The sequence below is a fragment of the Urocitellus parryii genome, chromosome X, assembly GCF_045843805.1.
Source record: "Urocitellus parryii isolate mUroPar1 chromosome X, mUroPar1.hap1, whole genome shotgun sequence".
Taxonomy (NCBI): domain Eukaryota; kingdom Metazoa; phylum Chordata; class Mammalia; order Rodentia; family Sciuridae; genus Urocitellus; species Urocitellus parryii.
In genome coordinates, this window is record NC_135547.1 from 84,405,007 (window position 1) to 84,421,317 (window position 16,311).

General features: G+C 32.6%; 1 protein-coding gene across 1 annotated transcript in view; it reads left to right on the forward strand.

Annotated features, from left to right (window-relative positions):
- Nucleotides 1-16,311, forward strand: part of Faah2 (fatty acid amide hydrolase 2) — a 154,659-nt gene that overhangs the window by 38,080 nt on the left and 100,268 nt on the right. The window contains exons 5-6 of the mRNA XM_077793646.1: nt 2,228-2,347; nt 15,312-15,447. Of these exons, the coding sequence (XP_077649772.1) occupies nt 2,228-2,347; nt 15,312-15,447 (256 nt within the window). The remainder of the gene's footprint in view (nt 1-2,227; nt 2,348-15,311; nt 15,448-16,311) is intronic.

Consider the following 16,311-nt stretch of genomic DNA (forward strand, 5'->3'; position numbering starts at 1 on the left):
TATATGAATAAAAATAATATTTCTGAAAGGAAGTGGGCTAAAATTCTGGAATTCAAAAATACAATAACTGAAAATTTTATAACAGAAGTTTTCTGTAGTTTTGATCTAAAATGTCCCCCTAAAACTCATATGTTAAAGGCTTGAGCCATGGCCCATGTCTCTGTTGGGAGATATTGGAACCTTTAAAAAGTGGGACCAAGGTCATTGGAGATATTTCATTGAAGGGGATATTGGGATCCTGGCCACTTTCTCTGTCTATTTTTGCTTATTGGTTTCCATGAAATAAGCACCTCCTCTGCCACATATTCCCATTATGATGTACTACCTCACTTTGGGCCCAACACAACAGAGACACCCAACTATTGACAGAATCCTCTGAAACTGAGCCAAAACAAATTTTTCTTCCTTAAATGTTTATTACCTCAGGCATTTTGTCACAATGGAAAGTTGGCTAACAGAAAGTTTAATAGAACAAACAAGCAGAATAAAATATGTTAGCTTGAGGATAGTTCATTTGAAATCATTTGAGTGTAAGGAGCAAAAAGAATGAAAAAAGTAAACATAGACTAAGAGATTCATGGAAAACCATGAAATGGACCAATATATGCATTAGAGGAGCCATAAATTGAGAAGGAAAAGGACAGAAAATTATTGAACAAATAGTGGCCAAAATTTTCCTACAATGGAGTAAAGCAAATGCAAATTCAGGAATTTCTGTTAACTAAAAGTAGAATAAGTCCAGGTAGAACTTCACTAAAACACATAATCAAAGTGTTGAAAAGCAAGAAGAACTCAAACCATTATTATTTGCTAATGACATAATTTTATACTTAGAGGATCCAAAAAACTCCACCAGAAAACTTCTAGAATAAATGAATTCAGCAAAATAGCAGAATATAAAATCAATACTCATAAATAAAATGCATTTCTATACATTAGTGATGAATCCTCTGAAAGAGAGATTAGGAAAACTACCCCATTCATAATGGCCTAAAAAATACTTGAGAATCAATTTAACAAAGAGGTGAAAGACCTCTACAATAAAAACTGCAGAACACTAAGGAAAGAAATTGAAGAAGACCTTAGAAGATGGAGAGATCTCTCATGGTCTTTGATAGGAAAAAATTAATATCGTCAAAATGACCATAATACCCAAAGCACTATACAGATGCAATGAGATTACAATTAAAATCCCATCATCTAAAAAATAATGTATTGAAAAGCAATGACAAAGAAAGTATCATGAAAATAAAATGATAAAAGTGACTTATTTTATTCAAGGGGCTTCCCAATAAAATTATTCTGAGATTTCCAAGCAGAAATATGGAGAAAAGAATGCAGTGGGATGATATTATAGGTGTGCTGAAAGAAAAAAAGAAACTGTAAACTGAGAATTCTATGTCTGGGAAAACTTTCTTCAAAAATGAGGGAAAAATTGAGACAATTCACAGGCAAACAAACCCTGAGGGAGTTTGTTATTACTAGATGTCTTCTATAAGAAATTATGAAAGAAGACTTTTAATATGAAATTAAAGGATGCTAGAGAGTACTGCAAAGACATATGAAAATATAAATTTTCTGATAAATGTGAATACATGGACAAATGTAAAAATCAATATTAGTATAATTTGATTGGCAACAAGTTTTTTAATATATATAAACTTTAAAGAAAAATGCACCAAAATTATAAATTCATGTTAATGGGTTACACAATAAATAAAAATAGTTTGCATAAAGCAGTGGGAGGGAGCTGTAAATGAATAGAGTTTTGCAAACAATTGAAATAAATTGGTATAAATTTAAAATAAATTCTTATAACTTTAAATGTTTATGTGATTCTCATGGAACCTACAAAGAAAATGTCTATATAATATACATAAAAGGAAATAACAAGAAAAACATAATATTACAAAATATCAACTAAATACAATGGAAGGTAGTAGTGAAGTAATTGAAGGACAGAAAAGCTATAAGACTAAAAATGTAACAATGTCAAAAATAAGTTTTTTCTTTTGAGTATTTTAAATTTAACTATTTTAATCTCTTCAAAATTATAGATTGGCAGAATGGATTAAAGTCATGATCTGAATATATATGCTGTCTAAAAGTGACACACTTTTAATCTGACAACACAGAGAGCTTAAAAATATATCCTGTGAAAATAGTAACCTAGCTTATTTCTTTAATTGAAAAGATGAATTCTGTTTTTTTTTTCATTTCTTTATAGGTGGTGAGGGATGCACCCTGGCAGCTGCGTGTTCAGTAATTGGTGTGGGTTCTGATATTGGTGGCAGCATTCGTATGCCTGCTTTCTTCAATGGCATTTTTGGTCACAAGCCTTCCCCAGGTAATTTAACATGGTCAAAAGAGTAGTTCTATTTTTATCAATCAGAGCAGTGGAGTTTTGGGCACTAAAATTTTATTTCTATTTTATTTATTTTTATAATTATATAAATGAAGATTATATATGAACAAAATTTATGTATATTTGTGTATATATGTAATCATATATACATTGGTATATAATATATGAACATAAAATTGTATATATTAATGATGTAATATACTATTTCAATACATGTTCATATTGAATAATGTTTATATCTGGTTAAATATATCAATCTCTTCAAATATTAATTCTTTATGGAGAAAGCTTTGAAAATCCTTTCTTCTAGTTTGTTGAAATATATACTACATTACCATTATCTAATTTTACCCCACTTTGTAATAGCAGAACAGAATTTCTTACTCTTATCTACCTATAACTCAGCGTTCATTGATCCATTTCTCCCCATTCCTCCATTCTTTTCCATCATTATATGTGTTTGTTTTTATATTAAAGCTATGCTATTTTAATTACTATGACTTTGGAATGTATTTTGAAGTCACATAGTATAATACTTCCTCTTTTGTTCTTTTTGCTCGAGATTGCTTTGAACATACTGGTGTTTTGTGTTTACATAAAAACTTAGGACTTTTTCTAATTTTGTGAAAAACATCTTTGAATATTGATAGGAATTGCATTCTATCAAATGAGTCGTGTGGACATCTTAACAATATTGTTGATTTCAGTTAATGGACATGGGATGTATTTCCATTTATTTATTCTCTTCAGTTTCTTTCATCAATGCTTTATCATTTTCATTATAGAGATTTTCACTTCTTTAAATTTATTCTGAGGTATTTTCTTCCTTGTATAGTTGTCATAAATGGAATCGCTTTCCTAATTTCTATTTTAGATAATTGCTATTGGTGTATAAAAACACTACTTATTTTTGTATATTGAAATTTTATCCTGTGAATCTGCTGAATTCATGTATTAGTTCTAGTATTTTGGGGTGGAATCTCTGGGTTTTTCTGCATATAACATATTACCATCTGTAAACAGTGAGGATTTGACTTCCTCTTACCTGTTTTTGAATATCCGTTATTTCTTTTTCTTGCCTAATTGCTCTGGTTAGGATTTTCATTACTATGTTAAATAAAAGTAGTGAAAGTGTGCCTCCTTGTCTGTTCTTTATGTTAAGTAGCAAACTTTCAGCTTTTTCACTATCCACTATGATGTTAGTTTCTGTTTTTACATATGATGTTTATTATGTTGACGACGTATACTTCTACATTAAGTAAGTCATACAGAGTATTTTGTTTACGCAGTATGTAATTTTATCAAATTCCCTTTCCATGTCTATTGAGATGATCATGTGGTTATTCAGAATTTTTGATTCCCCTTGCTTAGTTTACCACTTAATCATTTTTATAGTGACCTTCCTTTTTTCTTCTTACTAATTTTGATTTAAAATCTGTTTTATCTAATATAAGTACACCAACTGATTTTGATTTAAAATCTATTTTATCTAATATAACTATGCCAACAGGATACATTTTTAAGCTCTCTGTGTCTTCTGTTTCTGCTTACTGTTGAGGTGGACTCATGGTTCTTGAATGATGAAACTCACCACAGGTGGTGCTGGCTGGAATAGAAGACTGATAGATTGCAGCTATGTTTCTCTGCCTGTCATCAGGACTGTTCCTATGGCTCTGTGCAGACTGGCCTGAGGATAGAGGCTTTAGAATGCATCCCATTTTCATCAGCCCATCCCTGAGTTCCAAGGCTAAATTCTTTGCTTCCTACCCTTTTCCAATCCCCATTTAATGGAGTTTTGATCTACACTATGCTGCCCAATGTTGGGATAGTGTTTGTAAAAACAGTCCCTTGGGCACAGAGGCTTACAATGAAATTGTTAGCACCTGTGATTCATAACTATAAGGACCTGCACAATCTCAGGGGTATATCCAGGTCCATGCCACAGCTCTCAGCAATGTAGGCTATAACATAAGTCTATCCCATTGGGTTTTATGTTTCTGCCTAGTACCAGAGCAGGTCTAGAGGTACTGTCTTTGAGTACTGGTTAGGGAGTAGCTGTGTTACCCAAGTTTGGAGGACTGGTATTTGACATAGTTTCTTGTCCACCAAGGTTGATGCTAAGCTGTTTGATGCTGAGGCTTATAGCTTCAAGGATTTATAAAGTCTCAATATAGGGCATGAGGCTCAGGATGGCTTCAAGCCTGCATATACCTGATTCTGGTGCAGGTCTAGAAGCTTCATCTTTGAGCTCTGGCATGAGTATAGGAGTTTTAGTGTCAAGTTTCACCATGGCATGCTTTGCACTGAGCTCCAGGAAAAAGTTATGTAGTAACTTTCATAACTTCCCAGTGGATAGTCTTGCTTTTCCATCTCCCTTGGCCACCTGGATAACACAATTCCAGCAGCCCAGTGTGTGGTTATTCGTCTGAGGTAAACGTTTATAGGTCTCTGTCTGGCAGTGGATTTCATTCTGGTGGGCCTGGTACTGGATTTCAATTCTAAGGTTGGCACCCAATTTCTCTTCTTTTCCCCAAGTAGGAGGTGTCTCTCTACACACTGCTTGAAGTTGGGGGAGAAGTGATGCAGGTTACTCTTTATTTCGTGCCTTCTTCAATGTTTCTTTTCTTATCATATTAAAAACAGGCACTATTTTCTCTCACCTGGCTCCCTTAGCTCTTGTGAAGGTAGGTTGGTGTTAGATAGCTGTTTATATTGTTATTTCATCAAAGATAATCACTGGAATAAGAGCTTAGCTAATATCTTGATTTGCCTCCCAAATTTTTAGCTTCTTAGAAACTGCCAAGTTGTTGGGCAAACTAGCTTTACCATTTGACTTCCTCAATAGCAATGTATGAGAAATTCTGTCCCTCCACAGCTCACCAATTAAGTTGTCATTTCCCATTCCTCCTTCCCATGGCCTCTGGCAACCAGAAATCCATTTCTGTCTATGGGTTTACCAACTCTGTATATTTCATATAAATTGAATCATGAAGTATGTGGTCTTTTGTTTCTGGATTATTTTGTTTAGCATAATTGTTTTAGTGTTCATCAATGTTGCAGCATATATCAATACTTTGTTCACATTTATATCCAAGTATTAATACATTGTTTTAATATACTTGAGGTTGGGATTCCCTGTGGTATATTCACAGATGTACATACAAAAGTTCAGTCAGATTCATTCCATTGTTCTTTCCCTTCCTTCCTCCTCCTCCTCAGTCCCCTTCATCTAATCTTTTGACCATTTCTCTATTTTGATGAAATTCCCTTCTCCCTTTTTTCCTTTCTCTTTCATTCTTTCTTGCCCTCTCACTTTATTTTGGATTTGCTTCTACATATCACAGAAACTTTTGACCTTTGACTTTTTAGAACAGGCTTATTATATTCAATACGCTAATTTTTTTAAAAGCTATAAAAATAACACTAAGATCAATAGGGTATAGGGAGAGGAGTAGTTAGAGTAGAAGGAGGGGAAGTGCTGGTGACTCAGAGAAATTATTTTCCATGTTTCTATGATTATGTCAAAATGTATTCTGATATTATGTATAACTAAAAATAATAATGCATCATTTGGAAATACCAGAGTTTCTTGATTCACACAGTTGGTAGACATTTGGATTGTTTTTAACTTTTGGCTACTGTAAATATTGTTGCTATAATAATTAACATATCATTTTGTAAGACCTGTTTTTAACTGTAGAATTACTAGATCATATAGTAATTTTATGTTTAACTGATTTAGGAATGACTAAAACGTTTTCCAGTGTGGCTGAACCATTTTAAATTTCCACCAGTAGTTTTGGATGGTCCCCATTTCTCTGTGTTGTCACCAACAATAGTTATTTTGCATTGTTTTAGTTATAATTATCCCTGTTAGGGTAACACACAGTATCATTTTGATCTTAATTTGCCTTTTCCTGATGACTAACAATGTTTAGCATCTTTTCATGTGCTTGTTATCTATCTTATTATTATATTTGAAGAAATGTGTATTATATTATTTGCACAATTCAAAATTGATTGTTTTTTATTGTGTTGTTTTTTAAAGTTGCAGGAGTTTTTTTTTTTTTTTTTTATGTGTACTGGAAGTAATCCCTCATCAAATATATGCTCTGTAAGCATTTTTATCCTTCTATGAGTCAGTCTCTCTCTCTCTCTCTCTCTCTCTCTCTCTCTCTCTCTCTCTCTCTCTCTCTCTTTAGATTTTGGTACCAGGGATTAAACCCAGGCATGCTTTACTACTAAACCACATCCCCAGCCCTTTATTTTTATTTTGAGACAGGGTCTTTCTAAATTTCCTAGGGTCTCGCTAAGTTGCTAAGGCTGGCTTTGAACTTAAGATCCTCCTACCTCAGCTCCCAAGTCCCTGGGATGAGATGTGTGTTGCCACTGTGGCTAGCTCATTTTATTCTCTTGATATGTAAAAATTTACATTCTTCGATATGTAAAAAATTTTAAATTTGATAAAATCCAGTTTATCTATTTTTCTTTTTGATCCCTGTACTTTTGGTCTTATATTCAAGGAAGAATTGCAAAATACAGTGTCATGGAGAATTTCCCCTATAAATTCTTTAAAATTTTATAGTTTTAGCTCTTTGGTCTGCTGTCAATCAATTTTGAGTTATTTTTATATATAGTATATGGCTGAAATATCAATATTATGAAAATAGACATGCAGTTTTTTCAGACCTATTTGTTGAAATTGTTAACTTTGACCTATTTAATGGTCTTGGAACTTTGATAAAAAATGAATTGACCCTATATATACATAGTTTTCTCTGTATTCTATTCCATTGGTGTATAAAACTGTCCTTATAGCTAACATCATACTGTTTTGATTTCTGTAACTTACTAGCATATTTGGAAATCAGGAAATTTGAATCCTTCATATTTGTTTATCTTTTTCAAGATTGTTTTGGGTATTTGAGGTTCTCTCAAATTTCATGTGCATTTCAAAATTGTTTTTTTCTATTTCTGCAAGAAAATGTCATTGAGAATTTTGTAAGAATTGCTTTGAATATGTAGATCGATTTGGATAATTATGTCACCTTAATAATACTAGGATTTCAGAGGAAATACAGGACATGAATGTTGCAGGTCAACACACTCTTCACCATGGGTACCCTGAGCATCCTTGAACCAGAGTGGGGACTGCCTATGTGGCTATGAAAGGGCTGCCTTAGGACCTGTGTTTTCTAGTGAAACTCAATAGGTGCTGTATGTATTTTGCTACTGTACATTGAAAGATTGGCAAAATGATGCTGATGTATTAAAGAGATATCTTAACACAATTGGACATTGCCAGAGGATACAATCCTCTTAACACTGAGGTTTGTTGGCTTATATTTTCAATGCTGCATGGAGATATGTTTGACACATTGGACTATAAGGAATTTGAATAAATTTGGGCTGTATTGGATGACTGGAGATATTACATATAAACTTTGATTAAATCGTAAAATGATGTATTCCTAAGAGATGAAGAAGATCCAGATAACGGTGAGACTTAGGTTCTGAATTCAATTACAAAATGATACAGTGCCAATTGAGAGATTGTGTTTAAAAAGAACATCATCTACTTCATCAAACTAGGGCTGCCATAGATTGTTTTCAAAGATTTGATACTCTTGCATAAATGTTATGAATATATCTTATGATGATTCCATTTAATGCATAATGTATATGGAAATCAAGAGGAAACTTTATGTTCAAAAACAGCTTTTCAACTGGAATTCTCTATTCTTATTCTTCAGTAATGTGTGTAAACTTACATCACCACTTTTCCAACTGAAGTTTTGATAATAAATTCTTTGAAGCTTAAATAATGTATAATTAAATCTATTATACCATTAAATTTCTTGGGGCACTATCAATCATAGTTTATTTTCTTGCTAAATCTCTTTTATGTAAATTTGAATATGTAAAATGCTTAAGAAGCATGATATATTTTATTGCATAATACTGCGAGTTTTAAATCAGACTAAACTGATATCTTATCTCTCCTAAATGGCTTTTATGTCTTATCAGAAGGTTTCAGTGGAATATTCTTATATAATTGATTTTGACCCATTTGGATGCAAAATAATATGAAAAAATGATAACTTATGTCAGGGCTCTCCTCAGTAGAAATTTAGCATAGGCTTTAAAGTAGATATTTTGATAGCCTGATGAATAGACAGGAAATACAAGTTATTATTTTCTAAAAAAAATAATAAATACCATTAAGTAATTTGAGAGGCTCTTACCATCTTTGTAATCATCCATGTAAGCATTTTTTTATTGATTCTTTTTAGTTTTACATGATGGTTGAATCCATTTTGATATATTTATATGAGCATGGAATATATCTTATTATAATTAGGACCCCATTCTTATGGATGTACACTATGATAGTGAGATTCACTGTGGTGTATTTCTACATGTACATAGGAAAGTTATGTTAGATTCATTCCACTATCTTTTCTAATCCTATCTCCATCCCTTCCATTCATTACCCTTTGTTTAATTCACTGAACTTCTATGCTTCCCCTCCTCCCTTTGCATAACTATGTAAAAAGTAAATTGATTGAAAATGATTAGGGGAATATATTAAAATATTAACTGTAGTTATTTTTGGTTAACAGATTCTAAATGTGACTTTAATTTCCTTTTACATTTCAGTATTTTCCAAGTGTTCCATAATGTGTAATTTCTTTTTAAATTAGAACATATTAATGTTTAAATTATTGATACATCTATTTTGATGTCATATGTTTATATGTTAAAAGCTATACACAACAAAAGGTCTGGGGAAATTATACCAAATGTTCAAGATTATTTTTTATTCTTTTTCAAACATTCACTAGTAAGCACCTATACCTTTATAATAGAAATTTTAAAAAGCATGGTCTTCCTATGTATTTAGGCCATTTTAGATAGCCTCAAGAGTCTCAGTTACCTTAGCTTTCAAGAAGAAATTGTGCTTACCTCCTGGTATACTCTGAATAGGAAAAATTGTGTTGGTGTAAAAAGCACCAATGATGTTTCTATTTCTTAAATTTTAATTTAATTGAGCTTGGTATGCCTTTTTTGAAATATAGATTAACAGGTAAAATAATTAAATTAGTCTATTGACCCTTGCCAACATAGTATCTGTCTTATTTTAGGGAACAATGTGAGAGTTACCTTTCAGTGAACAATTAGTTGCCAAACAATGAAAATAAAACATTATTGTAAGGAGAAAATTTCATGAACAAGGAATTGCTCTACATTTATTTGTTTTCAATTTCTTACAACAATATTTCATTGTTTTCCAACATACAAATATTTCCCCTGTTTAAATTTTTTCTGCATAATTTAATCTTTCTCATGCTATTTATAGAGATTATTTTTATGAACTTTATATTTGAATTGTTCATTTTAGTATATGAAATGAAACTGCCTTTTAGTTGATCTATTTTTTAATTGATATATTATAATTGTATATAAAATTGGTATTCACTCTGTTTATATTTGAACATGACATAGTTTAGTTTCATTTTGCTATTCCTCCCCTTTCCCATCTCTTCTCTGTTCCTTCATTCACATTTCTGTACTCCATTGCTCTTCTGACTTCATTAGATTCCCCCATTTTTAATTTCTTATTTCTCTCTAGCTTCTGCTTCTAAGAAAACCTTGGTTTTCTAAGACTGACTTATTTCACTCAGTATGATGTTATTCATTCAGTTCCATCCATTCACCAGAAAATGACAATTTCATTCTTTGATATGGCTGTTAAAGCTTAACTGTGTATACAGTGGAGTATACACTGAGCTAGTATTTATGTAATTATGTGAGATGTTTCCATGACTTGACTATTATGAATTATTCTGGAACAAATATTGGTATGAATATATCAATATAGTATGCTGATTTTAGTTCTTTTGGATAAATACAAAGGAATGGTATAGCTCATGGTGATTTCGTTTCTTATTTTGTTATCAAAAGCTCAATCCTTGTCCCCAATGCCAACTCAATAAAAAGGACATGGTTTTGAGAAAAAGGAAATAGTTTTATTGCTTTGCTAGCAAAGGAGAAACACAGGGTACTCGTGTCTCAGAGGCTGTGAGTCTCCCCATCAGAGAAATCAGAGGGGTTTAAAAGAAACTATTCAAAAGCTCCCTTTCAAGTTTGTCTTGGCAGGAGGTCCCAAGTACACCCTGACAGTGTGTTGAAATACACTTCTTAATTTGGGAGATAGTCACTTCCAAGTTCTTCTGGTGACATCTCCTTTCTGTGGAGAACAGATAACTCAAGGTGATCTTGTTCCCTGTCCCCAGGTTAGGGAGACCAAAAGGGAGAAGAGGAAAAGAAAAATATGTACCTTTTAAAATAAGCAGCAAGAGCTGTGTCCAAAAAGTAAAGTGGACCACTGTTACATTACATTTATTATGGAAAAAATGAGTGATGACATCTCCAAGCTGCTTCCTGCTGATAGAGGCCAAAGTTGGGAGGAAGTGACCCAAAGTCTATGTTTTCTGTCAGTTTGGGGTATTCAACATCAGACAAGTCTAGAGGTCCATGGTTGGCAGGTGACTGGACAAGGTATACATAGGGCAAGGATCATGCTAGGACAACAAAAAATGAGACAGCAAAACATTACTCTTTTGTGAACAATTAATACAAAAGCAATTAGTATTTCAGCCAGTCTCTGAAATGCAGAACAAGTTTGTGTCTCTGGAGTTCTATTCCATTCTCTGAATAGCTGTCCAAAGCAGTTAGATCAATTTCCCACCAACAATGTATACATACATGTGCCTTTTCCCCCACATCCTCATCATCATTTATTATTTATATTTTTGTTGATTCCCATTCTAACTAAAGTGAGATGAAATCTCAGTATAGTTGTTATTTTCATTGCCCTGATTAGTAGGGATGTTGAGCATTTAAAAATATTTTTATTGGCCATTTGCATTTCTTCTTTGAGAAATAGCTGTTTAGTTCATTTGCCTATTTATTTATCAGGTTATTTCTCTTTTTGGTGTTAGATGTTTTTTGAATTCTGTATAAATTTTGGTTATTAATGTCCTGTCAGAAGAGTAGCTAGGGCCTTATTTCCTTTGCTGATAAGACTTTTTAATTTAAAGTCATCACACTTATTGATTCTTGGTTTCTCCTGAGCTTTAGGAGTCTTACTGGGAGGGAACACTCCTTGATTCATTGCATGAATTCAGAGTCACCCTGATACCAAAACCCTGAAAAAGACACATAATGGAAAGAAAACTACATACCAGTATCCCAAAAGAACATAAACATGAAATTATTAATTAAATATTAGTAACCTACATTCAGAAAACATTAAGATTTTATGTGTTGGCCAATTTGGTTTCATTACAGGAATTCAATTTGGTTCAACATATGCAAAATCAATAAATTTAATGTATTACATAAATAGAATCAAGGGAAAATACATGATAATCTTAACAGATGCATAAAAAACCTTTGACAAAATCTATCACCCAATGATTTTAAAAACACTGGAAAAACTAGTGATAGAAACAACACACCTCATTATCATATATGACAAACCAAAGCCAACATCATACTGAACAGACAAAACTGAAAACATTTTCTCTAATAGCAGGGGGTGGGGTGGGGGGGGCGAGAAACAAGGCTCTCTATCCTCATCACTTCTGTTCATTATAGGTCTTAAAGCAGTAGCCAGAGCAGGAAAATAAAATGATACTAACAACAACAGAAGTCAAGTTATCTATTTGCTTATGACATGTTCCTTTATATAATCCAAAAAGTCAACCAGAAGACTTCTAGAGCTGATAAGTAAATTCAGCAATACTTTGTAGGGTACAAGATCAACATTCATTAGTCAATATCTTTCTTTTACTATTGCTGAGAAAGAAATCTGGAAAACTGTCCAATTTACAATACCCTAAAATATACTTGGGAATTAATTTAACCAAGGAGGTGAAAGGTCCGTATGATTAAAAATACAGAACACTGAAGAAAGTAACTGAAGAAGACTTTAGAAGTTGTTCATGGACAGGCAGATTTAATATCAAAATGGCCACAGTACCAAAAGCATTTTATAGATTCAATGCAATCCTCATCAAAACACAAATGACATTTTCACAGAAATTTAAAAAAAAACTGTTCTAAAATTCATTTGAAAAAATAATAGACTATAATAGTCAAAGGAATCCTGAGTAAGAAGAGCAATGCTGGAGTTATCACAATACCAGACTTCAAATTACACTGCAGAGCTATAGTATCAAAACAGCATGTTACTGGGTCAAAACAGACATGAAGAGTAATGGATTAGAATAGAAGACATAGAAACAAACCCACACAGATAGAGACATACGACACTTGACAAAGGTGCCCAAAACATACTCTGGAGAAAAGATAGCAATTTTAACAAATGGTGCTGGTAAATCTGTATATCCATTTGTAGAAGAATGAAAATAAATTCTTATCTCTATCAGAAATGTCAACTGAAAGTTGATCAAATACCTAAGAATTAGACATGAAACTTGGCAATTTTCAGAAGAACTGGTAGTCTCAACACTTAAGCATATTGTCACAGATACCTACTTCCTTAACAAGATGCCTAAAACACAAGAAATAAAACCAATAATCAATAAGTGGGACAGAATCAAATTAAAAATATTTTGCACATCAAAGGAAACAATATTGTGAAGAAAGATCCTACAGAATGTTAAAGGATTTTTGCCACCTGCTTCTCAGACAAGGGATTAATATCCAGAATATATAACAAACTCAAGAAACTTAAAATAAAAAAATAATCCAGGCAAACAACTGAACAGACATTTCTCATAAAAAGAAATAGATAGCCAAAAAATATGTGTAAAAATGTTCAACATTTGTAATCAGGGATATGCAAAGCAAAACTATATTGAGATTTAATTTCACTCAATTCAAATGGCAATAATCAAGAATGCAAATAACATTAAAGTGAGGATGTTGGGAAAAATCTACACACATACACTTTTGTTGGGAGTGCCTATTGGTCTAACAACTCTGGAAAGTAATATGGAGATCATTCAAAAGATTAGTAATAGAACCATCATATGACTCTGTTATCCCCATCCTTGGTAGTTATCCAAATAACTAAAAGTAGCATACTATAGTTATGCAGCCACATCAGTGTATATAGCAATGCAATTCACTTATAGAACCAGCCCAGGTGCCTGTCCGCACATGAATAGATATAGAAAACTTGGAGATTTACTCAGCTTTGAAGAAGTATTGGATTTTGGCATTCACTAATAAATGGATGAAACTGGAGAACATCAGGCTAAGTGAAATAAGCCACACACAGAAAGTCTAGGGCAAAAGTTTCATTCATATGCAAAAGCTAGACCAAAATAAAGAAAAAAAAAGAGGTGGAGAAATACCATGGGAAAGAGCACACAGATCAGTGAGTGCATCCTAGGAAGGGGATTAAGGGAAAGGAAATAAAGACAGGAAAAGGAAGAAGTGTTGAAATGAAATTGACTAAATTATGCTTTGAACCAATATAAAAGTGAAATTCACTATTATGTATATCTATAAAGCACTATTTTTCTCATTTTCCTATATAGATATTTATTTTATTATTATTTTTAATTTTACATGACAGTAGAGTTTATTTTGAGATATATTATATATATATATATATATATATATATATATATATATATATATACACACATACACACACACACACACATACAAGTATGGAATATATCTTATTCTAATTAGGATCCCATTCTTGTGGGTGTACATGATATCTAGATGCACTGTGGTGTATTCATATATGTACCTAGGAAAGTTATATCAGATTCATTCCACTGTCTTTTCTATTATCTTTTCTATTACTATCCCCTCTCCTCTTCCCTTTGTTTGCCTTTGTCTAATCCACCAAACTTCTATTCTTCCTCTTCCCCTTATTGTGTATTAGCATCCATGTGTAAGAAAGAACATTTGACTTTTTTTTTTTTAAGCAGGGGGATTGGCTTATTTCACTTAGCATGATAGCCTTTGGATCCATCCATTTACTGGCACATATTGTAAAGTCATTCTTCTTTATGGCTGAGTACTATTTTATTGTGTATATGTACCAGAATTTCTTTATCCATTCATCTGTTGACAGGCATCTAGGTTGGTTCCATAGCTTAGCTATTGTGGATTGTGCTGCTGTAAACCTGTCTACCTGTCAATCACCTCTCTGATCAGCTTCAATTCCAGATTGTAAAGGAGTTGAGATTTTTGGCCTACTTCCACTTTGCCATCTTCACACTGAATGTTTTCTCCATAAAGAAATGATAAATGGGGCTGGGGATGTGGCTCAAGCAGTAACACGCTTGCCTGGCAAGCGTTCACTTGGCTTTGGGTTCCATCCTCAGCACCACATAAAAATAAAATAAAATAAAAGATATTGTGTCCACTGAAAACTGAAAAATAAATATTAAAAAATTCTCTCTTCTCTCTCTCTCTCTCTCTCTCTCTCTCTCTCTCTCTCTCTCTCGTCTTTAAAAAAAAGAAATGATAAATATTTAGGGCTGGAGTTGTGGCTCATTGGTAGATGACTTGCCTAGCACATTGCAAGGCCCTGGGTTTGATCCTCAGCACTACATATAAATAAATAAATAGGTATTGTGTCCAACTACAACTGAAAAATAAAATATTAAAAAAGAAATGATAAATATTTGAGAACATAGATCTTTAATATTATTTAAATATTATACAATATATACATGTCATTCCACACCAAATTGCACCCCATAAGTATGTATGTGTCTATTAATAATAAACAATTTATAATAACATGAAATATAAATGGGGTTTGAAGTTCAGCAGGAGAATGATTTTTTAGATATATTAAACATTATGGTGATATACACCAGGCAGAGATCATTTCTTTTTTTGTTTGTTGTTTTTAGAGATGTAATCTGAGTATCTCACTTTTCAGGTGTGGTTTCCAACCAGGGTCAGTTTCCCATGGCTGGAGAAGCCCAGGAGCCTTTTCAGTGCACTGGTCCAATGTGCCGCTATGCTGAAGATCTGATCCCTATGCTAAGAGTCATGGCAGGACCTGGGATTAAAAAGTATGTTCACATATTTCCCGTGTCCTATTCTGACATTCTTTCTTCCTTTGCTTATTAGTGACATGAAGGTACACTCCCAGTCCTCCAACAAATTATTATCATATTTTAAATGAGAGAGGTTTTATATAAGTGGATAACATGTTTCACAAATTGGGAAGGTACTATGTAAAATTTTTAATGAGAAAATACAAGCAAAGACTTTATTCTGGGATAGAGACAGTGAATCATTTGTTCATTTGGCAATTTGAATATAATGACTTAATTTAAATTGGTGATTTCTGGTTCTGCCATCTATCAGCACACACATATTTTCCAGCATCACTGGACCATCACTGCTGCCTAGAAATGTTTCCGTAGACAGCTCTTAATCAAATTTCTCTATTGCAGTGACTTAAATGTATATTAATTTCCAGCAAGCATGTGATCTTCTTATCCCATTATATTCAAATAAATAATCCTATATCTTATCTCACTAAAAAATGCCAGTAGTGTGGAATTTGTTTCAGTTTCTTACCATCACAATTTCCTAGATCTCCAGCCATTCATTCCTTGTTTCTTCTCTTAAAATAGTAAAAATGTCTTTCCTTTTTGTTTTGCTATATAAGTACCTTCACTTATGTTCTGAATTTCATGTTTTCTTACTCTCAGATCTGTGCCCAATTACTACTTCACTTTACTATGACTTCAGCCTCTGTCACACACACACACACACACACACACACACATACCATATATATATATATATATATATATATATATATATATATACACACATATATATATATATATATATACACATATACATACATATGCATATATACATAGCAACACAGTTGCTAAAGACTGATTCCCTATCTCACTCCT